Source organism: Oratosquilla oratoria, chromosome 13, assembly GCF_046742065.1.
Source record: "Oratosquilla oratoria isolate Oo_2021 chromosome 13, ASM4674206v1, whole genome shotgun sequence".
Classification (NCBI taxonomy): domain Eukaryota; kingdom Metazoa; phylum Arthropoda; class Malacostraca; order Stomatopoda; family Squillidae; genus Oratosquilla; species Oratosquilla oratoria.
In genome coordinates this window covers 61111315-61121577 of record NC_134789.1, presented here as the reverse complement: position 1 = coordinate 61121577, position 10263 = coordinate 61111315, and the positions used below count along the sequence as shown (strand labels likewise).

Below are 10263 nucleotides of genomic sequence, written 5' to 3'. Positions count from 1 at the left end.
TAGAAGTATGATAGAGGTTACTAGGCTGGACAGTGAGAAATAAGGTGAGGAGGAGAACGGGGATGGAAAGGGAGTTGGAAGATAGGGTTGGCGAGTGTTAGGGTGGTTTGGACACATGGAAAGAGTGAGTGAAGACAGACTAGGAAAAGGTGGTGGAAGGCAGAGGTGGAAGGAGTGAACAAGAGGGGTCGACATAGGATGAGATGGATGGATAGTGTAAAAGGGGCATTGAGAAAGAGGGGAATATCTGTTGAGGAAGGACGGGAGAGGACAGAAGGTAAGGTTGAATGGAGAATGGTTGTGTGTGGATGATGTGATGCATGAGGGGGAGTGGGTGGGAGATGGGGGCGAGGGATTATGTACGAGAAATAAACTGACGCAACCCGAAGGGATTTCTTCCAGTCTTCTTTCCTGCATGAGGGGACGGAGAGGGGGTGTCGCCGATAATGAAGCGCCCCTGCTGTGGATGTGCTGTGTCTTGTGACACTGCTGACTCGAGGCAGTGGGCGAGATGAAGGGATGACCAGTCATCCAGGAGGTGCAAAGATAATTAATAGGGAGGGAAGGTGGAGGGAAATGGAGCATATTAGGGATGGAATGAGTGGAAGTGGATTTTATGCCTTGTTTTTTGGCTACCTCCCTTATAAAGAGGTATACGTATTTTATTCCGCCAGAATTGAACAAATAACAGAGGTGGTGTGTAGACTACAGAAATTATATTTCAAACTCATCTAAAAGCCAGTTTGTAGTCTTTGCGAAATTTGACTCCAGTCAAACAAGTTGAAATTTATGATTGCACCAGACTGGAAGAAAATATGTATGTTTTCGAGGCAAGGTTAGTTTTCTATAAAGAAACTTCAACACAGAAAATAAAAAAGAGGGGGTAACTATAAATATAATACTAAGTAACTTGTACTGTAATATGAAACTAATTTATTGTACAACTTTTAAATGGTTTATATTGTACCCTAACCTAGCCTAACGTAATCATTATATAAAAAATGTATCTTTGAAATCCAGAAACAAAAAAAAGTGAAGTGTTATTGCGTGATACTGTAAAAATACGAAATAAAAATTATGGTGTTTATCCAAGAATACATTAAGACTGAAATATATTACGATCAACCACCTCTGCTGAAAGCTCGTTCCAATCCGATAACGATTGGCAAATTAATTTCTACCCATTTTTTTGTGAAATTTAGGTCTTGGCTGGGACAACTATTTCGTCCTGTTTAACTCGTCGACAGTGGCTCTTTAAGGAAATTCGATAAGTTTGGAGGGGAACAACAGTAAATTTATTTGATGAAAATTTATTTTAGTAAAATGTACAAAATTAATTCTAAAACAGTCTAAAAGGCAACAGCTTGACAATACACATTGGAATACAGTATACGGTGCACTAATGTAAAAGTGAAAATTTACGTTTCTAAATACAATTCCGAGATTTTAAACATGTAAAATACAAAACTGAAACTTTCTTAAAAAGAATTACTTTATGTACATTCATCTTTAGAATTTGAAATTTGGTACTAAAGGAAAAAATACGCCAAGCAGTCTATCCCACATTAAGCTTGACAACTATTTAAGTTCCTCCACTTCGTATCAATAACTTTGAGTTTCGTATTGCTTTTGGCAGACGCTCTCCTTTACAATGGCTGTGACGTACTGTGTAGATTTGAGGTAATTCGTCTCCGTCATCGTTGACGTTACGACGCGTAGCTCGGGCGCTTTCACTAACAGCTCTGTCGTGACGTAAACTGGACGAGTGACAGTTTCGACCTGCGAAGTGGGTGGGGTGGGAGTCAGACCAATATTGTCTTTATAACAAAAACAGGATCAAAACTACTTTCACTCAAAGTGACCCTTAAGAGCTCAGAATTTATCTTAAGCTATCCCCCTGCCAAAAAATATAAAAAGTCACGTTGGAATTATCGATACAAATCAGAGAAACTAGATTTTTCCAAACCCCTGAAATAAAATAATCCATGTAGAAAAAGGAAACTCAAGAAAAATACAGTTAACAGTTCCTCTATAAATACAGCATTAAACTGACTAGTATCCTTCACACTCCCTTACGATTAAAGATTTTTACATTCCCTAGAGTTACATGGGGGTTTAGATGAGGTGTTGAGTGATTAGAGAAGGGGTATTCCATGCGAGCTCTCATCCATGAGGGTAATAGCTATCAATCGCGAGTCCAGCACGTGATTTAAAATCGTAGTGAATCACATACCTCCTTTGACCAGATCGTAGTGTACACGGTGGTGGGAACAATGCTGGTAAGGAAGGAAGAGCTGATTCGAGTAACGGTCAATTCGTGACCAGCGAACTTCGTTGTCGTCATGTAGTTTGTGGCCGTTACGGTCAGGCTCTGCGGGAAGCCAGAGGGTGTCATGAATTATCATTACTTAGGTTCTGTAAACGGGTAGAAGACTTTTTTGGGAGGGGAGGGGTAAATTACCCACCCCCCCCCCCCAAAAAAAAAAAAAAAAAAAAAAAGTCTTCCACCCGTGAAGGTTCATTTTGTTTACAACTAACCTATGCCCCCTCACATCTATGTTGGCCCTCCCACTTTCATAGTTCTAGAATCGCCACTGGGGTGGTCAAAGACTAGAGAAAATCCTCGCTAGATATCGATGGCCTACACGACACTACGGTGTGCCACACGAGAGAGTTCTAGAATACGGTCCAAGGAAAGAACATCCGATGTATTGCAGAAAGCACTATCGCGACCTAAGCGTGGTTTATCGTTGTCTGCGCCTTAGTGTATCATTAAGAATGAAATGGGCAAGGGCTTTGCACTCGCAAATTGTCTCACCCACCCACCCACACCTAGACCATTACCCTACACCCCATCCCACCCCACCTCTCCCAAACACACCCAGTCCCCCAACCCAGCCTACCCATCCCCAATGCCCTAACCCGACCCCAACCCCCATTCACCTGCACCCAATGCCTAGATTCCCCTACTGTACATCCCCACCATATCCTACTTTTTGCTCCCCACCCCCCGTGCCAGACTTGGTTTATGCAGAAAAGAGTGAAGAGTGCCCCTGATGTTGACCGGGTTAATCCAGGTCAGCCAAAGCATACGTACCTTCACAAAGGTATTGTAGAGGGTTCGCAGCTCCGTCAAGAACTTCGGTGTGACGAGATATATAGAAGTGGGAACACACTGCGGACCAAAATAAACAAGACAAATAAACAAAAATATAAAACAAAAATAGCAAATTAAAAACCTAACGATAACACAATTAATGATGCGGGGGCAATCTTCCTTTCGTCCCTCCCTCCCTCTCTCCCTCTCCAATCTTCCACCTACCACAGTGTCCGTCTTGACAATGACGTCACGTTTGAGGACGACCGTCGACAAGCTAACGACCGTCACAGGATACTGGACGGTCTCTATGTGCGTGTGCCACCGAGTCTTGGTCACCGACGTCGTCACCGTCTCGAATGTCGGCCACGCCTGATAGATCTGACGGAAGAGGAACTGAGGGTTAAAGGGACGTCCGCAAAACGCGCTGGTGGCGTCGTTGGAAGCGTGCTGGTCTCGCATTCCCTCAATTGTGAGTTCCAATTCCTGGGATAGACCTCGGAAGAAATTAGAACCTGAACCAGAGCCAGGCCCAGAGGGAAACAAAATGCAGACATAGCGAAGGCAGATAAAGACCGAAAGAGGATGGGAAGACGGATTCAGAGACACAGACAGAGACAGGCAGACAGACACAGACAGACACAGACAGACAGACAGGCAGACAGACAGACACAGACAGACAGACACAGACAGACAGACAGACAGACAGACACAGACAGACCGACAGACACAGACAGACCGACAGACACAGACAGACCGACAGACACAGACAGACCGACAGACACAGACAGACCGACAGACACAGACAGACCGACAGACACAGACAGACCGACAGACACAGACAGACCGACAGACAGACACAGACAGACCGACAGACAGACACAGACAGACAGACACAGACAGACACAGACAGACAGACACAGACAGACAGACACAGACAGACATACATAGACACAGATACATACAGACAGACATAGACAGAGAGACAAACAGACAGATAGACACACAGACAGACACACACAGACAAACACAGACAGAGAGACAGACACAGAGAGATACAGACACATACAGACACAGACATACAGTAGATAGACAAACAGACAGACAGACAGACAGACAGACAGAGACACACAGAGACAGACAGACACACAGAGACAGACACACACACACAGAGACAGACAGACACACAGAGACAGAGACAGACACACAGAGACAGACAGACACACAGAGACAGACAGACACACAGAGACAGACAGACACACAGAGACAGACAGACACACAGAGACAGACAGACACACAGAGACAGACAGACACACAGAGACAGACAGACACACAGACAGACAGACACACAGACAGACAGACACACAGACAGACAGACACACAGACAGACAGACACACAGACAGACAGACACACAGACAGACAGACACACAGACAGACACACAGACAGACACACAGACAGACACACAGACAGACACACAGACAGACACACAGACAGACAGACACACAGACAGACAGACAGACAGACAGACAGACAGACACACAGACAGACAGACACACAGACAGACACACAGAGACACAGACAGACAGACAGACAGAGACACACAGAGACAGACAGACACACAGAGACAGACAGACACACAGAGACAGACAGACACACAGAGACAGACAGACACACAGAGACAGACAGACACACAGAGACAGACAGACACACAGAGACAGACAGACACACAGAGACAGACAGACAGAGACAGACACACAGAGATAGAGACAAACACACAGAGACAGAGACAAACAGAGACAGAGACAGACCCACAGACAGAGATAGAGACAAACACACAGAGACAGAGACAGACAGACACAGAGACAGAGACACACAGACAGACAGACACACAGACACAGACACACACAGACACAGACAGAGTCGGACAGACACAGACAGACACGAGACACAGACAGACACACAGACAGACAAACAGACAGACAAACAGACAGACAGACAAACAGACAGAAAGACAGACAGGAGAGATCACCAAAAGGAAGTGGGGGGAGAGAAAGGAGAGGACCAACAGGAAGGCTGGGGGGGGGGGGGAGGGGGGGGAAGGGGGGGGGGGGGGGAGGAAGGGGGAAGGGGGATGGGGAGGAATGAAAGGGGGGGGGGCGACTGGGGGGGAAGGAGGGGGCGAGACTGGGGGGGGGGGGGGGGGGGGGGGGGCTAGGAAGGGAAGGGGGGGGGGGGGCGGAAGGCTGGGGGAAGGAGAGGACTAAAACCAGGAAGGCTTGGGGGGGGGAAGGGGGGGGGGGGAGGGGAAAGGGGGGGGGAGAGGGACGCAACAGGAAGGGGGGGGGGGAAGGAGAGGACCAACAGGAAGGCTGGGGGGGGGAGGGGAAAGAGAGGACCAACAGGAAGGCGGGGGAGGGGGGGGGAGAGGACCAACAGGAAGGCTGGAAGGGGAGGAATGAGAGGACCAACAGGAAGACTGGGAGGGGAGGAAGGAGAGGACCAACAGGAAGGCTGGGGGGAAAGGAGAGGACTAACAGGAAGGCTTGATAAGGAGAGGACCAACAGGAAGGCTTGGGAAGGAGAGGACCAACAGGAAGGCTTGGGAAGGAGAGGACCAACAGGAAGGCTTGGGAAGGAGAGGACCAACAGGAAGGCTTGGGAAGGAGAGGACCAACAGGAAGGCTTGGGGGGAGGGGGAAGGAGAGGACCAACAGGAAGGCTGGGGGGGAAGGAGAGGACCAACAGGAAGGCTGGGGGTAAGGAGAGGACCAACGGGAAGGCTGGGGGGAAGGAGAGGACCAACAGGAAGGCTGGGGGGAAGGAGAGGACCAACAGGAAGGCTGGGGGGAAGGAGAGGACCAACAGGAAGGCTGGGGGGGAAGGAGAGGACCAACAGGAAGGCTGGGGGGGAAGGAGAGGACCAACAGGAAGGCTGAGGGGGGGAAGGAGAGGACCAACAGGAAGGCTGAGGGGGAAGGCGAGGACCAACAGGAAGGCTGAGGGGAAGAGGGAAAGGACCTAGAGGAAAGCTGGGAGTGGGGAGTGGGGAGGAGGGAGGAGAGGACCAACAAGAAGTGGGGGTGGGAGAGGAAGGAGAGAACCAACAGGAAGCAAGGTTCTCTTTGGTTTACCATATTTTGGCGTACCAAAGACTCGATATGTAAAAGTCTGTCGAGTTCCCCGGGAAGAATTTGGAACCCCGCCCCCTTTTTTTTTTTTTTTTTTTTTAATTGAACAAGATATGGTGCTACTAACCGATCAAAATGTCAATCTGATGAATGGTCCATCATTAAGAAAACTGTCACAAAAGATTATTTAACCTTTATGTAAACATCGGAAGCGGAAAGGCAATACATGCGTACATTGCGCCAATATGTTTATTATGCTCTTTTGTTTACTAAAATAGTAAATTAAAAAAATAAATTACAACACGATACTTTTTCAACAATTAAACTTCATATTATGAAAATAACATTGAAATATGTAAATCGCCTTTGTCACTGCAATAAAATAGAATATCTAAATTACACAAACTACTCGACATACGATATTATAGTAATTAGTATCAAGAGGGAACGCTCGGAAAACACCGACATCACAGAATTACGTTTCCGACTTCTGCGATTGGCGAGACTGCAGATCCAAATTATACGAAATTAGCTCGGAGGTAAGAAATTAACGAAACTAGATTAGAGGTAGCTTTCCGTGTAAGCAAAAATGGAGTAATCGTTTACGGAAGATTTTTATAAAAAAAAAGATATTGAAAATGCAGCGATGATACATCGTTAAAAGTTAAATTCATAGTTTTACATATACAATCAAGTCCCGAGGAAGTGATGCATTGCGTATGTGGGTACTCGAACGGCGTTATCAAGAACACCGAGGAAGAATGGGGGGGTGGGGGTGAATGAGAGGATTAACAGGAAGGCTGGTGAGAGAAGAGGACCAACAGGAAGGCTGGGTGGAACCAGAGGACCAACAGGAAGGCTGGGTGGAACGAGAGGACCAACAGGAAGGCTGGGTGGAACGAGAGGACCAACAGGAAGGCTGGGTGGAACGAGAGGACCAACAGGAAGGCTGGGTGGAACGAGAGGACCAACAGGAAGGCTGGGTGCAACGAGAGGACCAACAGGAAGGCTGGGTGGAACGAGAGGACCAACAGGAAGGCTGGGTGCAACGAGAGGACCAACAGGAAGGCTGGGTGGAACGAGAGGACCAACAGGAAGCCTGGGTGGAACGAGAGGACCAACAAGAAGGCTGGGTGGAACGAGAGGACCAACAGGAAGGCTGGGTGGAACGAGAGGACCAACAGGAAGGCTGGGTGCAACGAGAGGACCAACAGGAAGGCTGGGTGCAACGAGAGGACCAACAGGAAGGCTGGGTGGAACGAGAGGACCAACAGGAAGGCTGGGTGCAACAAGAGGGCCAACAGGAAGGCTGGGTGCAACGAGAGGACCAACAGGAAGGCTGGGTGCAACGAGAGGACCAACAGGAAGGCTGGGTGGAACGAGGGGACCAACAGGAAGGCTGGGTGGAACGAGAGGACCAACAGGAAGGCTGGGTGGAACGAGAGGACCAACAGGAAGGCTGGGTGCAACGAGAGGACCAACAGGAAGGCTGGGTGCAACGAGAGGACCAACAGGAAGGCTGGGTGCAACGAGAGGACCAACAGGAAGGCTAGGTGGAACGAGAGAACCAACAAGAAGGCTGGGTGGAACGAGGGGACCAACAGGAAGGCTGGGTGGAACGAGAGGACCAACAGGAAGGCTGGGTGGAACGAGAGGACCGACAGGAAGGCTGGGTGGAACGAGAGGACCAACAGGAAGGCTGGGTGGAACGAGAGGAACAACAGGAAGGCTGGGTGGAACGAGGGGACCAACAGGAAGGCTGGGTGGAACGAGGGGACCAACAGGAAGGCTGGGTGGAACGAGAGGACCAACAGGAAGGCTGGGTGGAACGAGAGGACCAACAGGAAGGCTGGGTGGAACGAGAGGACCAACAGGAAGGCTGGGTGGAACGATAGGACCAACAGGGAGGCTGGGTGGAGCGAGAGGACCAACAGGAAGGCTGGGTGGAACGAGAGGACCAACAGGAAGGCTGGGTGGAACGAGAGGACCAACAGGAAGGCTGGGTGGAACGAGAGGACCAACAGGAAGGCTGGGTGGAACGAGAGGACCAACAGGAAGGCTGGGTGCAACGAGAGGGCCAACAGGAAGGCTGGGTGCAACGAGAGGACCAACAGGAAGGCTGGGTGGAACGAGAGGACCAACAGGAAGGCTGGGTGGAACGAGAGGACCAACAGGAAGGCTGGGTGCAACGAGAGGACCAACAGGAGGGCTGGGTGGAACGAGAGGACCAACAGGAGGGCTGGGTGGAACGAGAGGACCAACAGGAGGGCTGGGTGGAACGAGAGGACCAACAGGAGGGCTGGGTGGAACGAGAGGACCAACAGGAAGGCTGGGTGCAACGAGAGGACCAACAGGAAGGCTGGGTGGAGCGAGAGGACCAACAGGAAGGCTGGGTGGAACGAGAGGACCAACAGGAAGGCTGGGTGGAACGAGAGGACCAACAGGAAGGCTGGGTGGAACGAGAGGACCAACAGGAAGGCTGGGTGGAACGAGAGGACCAACAGGAAGGCTGGGTGGAACGAGAGAACCAACAGGAAGGAGAGGTTGGAAGACCTACAGGAAGACTTGGGGTGGCTGGGAAAGAGGACCTACCAGAGGTTTAGGAGGGGGAGGAGGGAGGAAATGAGCAACAGGAAGGGTAGGGGAGAGGACCAAAAGGAAGGCCAGGGGGACTGGTCTTGCGGGAAGGTGGAGTATTGGGAGTTAAGGTACTGAAGATTAGCAGGAAGGATGAATTGAGACTGGATTTAGTCCGAGGAAGAAGGAAAGGAAGTACTTTTTATCGAAGGAATGAGTAGGGAATTGTATGTTCATGAATATGTACTTTATGTTCATTATTGCCTACTTGGATGATAATTAACAAGAGCCAAGGTTGTTAGACCGTGAATTGTTAGGCAAACTACCCATAAATACACATTTCTGTACATTTTTTCATATTTATACATTTTACTTACTACAGCCTCCTGCCAAACAGCTCGTGGAATCATGTGGCAGACAGGACGATTCTTGTGGTAGCTCAGCGGGAGGTGCCCGTAGGGAGTGGGTACATAATCCTCGATCCCATAGCTCCTTGGTATGTAGTCCTCGACCTTTATCTTCGACAGCTCCTCCGTCAAGTCCTCCACTTCATACTCCAGATTATCCTGGTTGTTGGACGTGAAAAACGCCCTCACTGGGAGGGTACTTGGGACCAGAAGGAAAAGGAGGACGTGAGCCATCAGGGCAGTGTAGTGTGCACAAAACTGGGTGGACATTGTTGGAGGCGAAGTGGACCCAAGAGCCTGGGACGAATATCTCGACGAAGTGGTCTTGTTAGGTTCTGGAAAGGTTATTTAGTTATCAGTATCTTCATTATTGGATACGACTCGTGCACACCAGCCTAGTATATGTTAAGACTTGGCAGTGGGCGGTATTGCCGAATTAATCGAAGTTGGAAGAAAACAGTCCAGCGTGATAACTTCCTCCTAAGATGAGAATATCGTTGTGTTTATCACGCGAGCAGGCGCGGATCCAGGAACTTTTTTTTTTTTTTTTTTTTTTTGGGGGGGGACGAACCGATAAGGGATAACTGATACTTGAAACCCGCCGATATTTTAGCCCCAAGAATAATGCTGTTGGCTTGGAGATTGGTCCAGAAACCTAAGTCTGTTTTGCTCGTAATTGTATGTAAAATCATATACAATTCAAATCATAAATTCGCACTAAGTGTTTATCCAAGGAGAATCAAACTCGAGATGAGTGTACCATACTCGGGGCGTTGGGGGGGGGGGGCTTGTATCCGCACCTGCACGCGAGGTGAGGGGGGGGCCATATTCTTCAGACAATTGAAAAATCTTAGATCACACATACTTGCATCTCGCCCGATTTTGCCTGGAACGTGTGAAATAAAGATGACGTTCATTACCCACGATAAACTTTGAGGCAATTCAACATTTACACCCAATTACTAATCTACCCTACCTGCAACATCTTCAGATGATCAACACTTCAAACAGCCCGATGGAAGACAAAGCGCCTAGGCGACATGGTCGTAAAA

The 10263-nt window shown here is 49.0% G+C and overlaps 1 protein-coding gene across 2 annotated transcripts in view; it reads right to left on the bottom strand.

The window, feature by feature from the left end:
* Nucleotides 1–1294: 1294 nt before the first annotated feature.
* The window catches only part of LOC143032146 (uncharacterized), a 10112-nt gene continuing 1143 nt past the window's right edge, over nucleotides 1295–10263 (bottom strand). For both annotated transcript variants that reach the window (XM_076196611.1, XM_076196610.1), the window contains exons 2-6: nucleotides 9182–9546; nucleotides 3323–3478; nucleotides 3098–3175; nucleotides 2234–2371; nucleotides 1295–1779 (exon numbers count right to left, since the gene is read on the bottom strand). In XM_076196611.1, the coding sequence (XP_076052726.1) occupies nucleotides 1603–1779; nucleotides 2234–2371; nucleotides 3098–3175; nucleotides 3323–3478; nucleotides 9182–9481 (849 nt within the window). In that variant the 5' untranslated portion in view covers nucleotides 9482–9546 and the 3' untranslated portion in view covers nucleotides 1295–1602. The remainder of the gene's footprint in view (nucleotides 1780–2233; nucleotides 2372–3097; nucleotides 3176–3322; nucleotides 3479–9181; nucleotides 9547–10263) is intronic.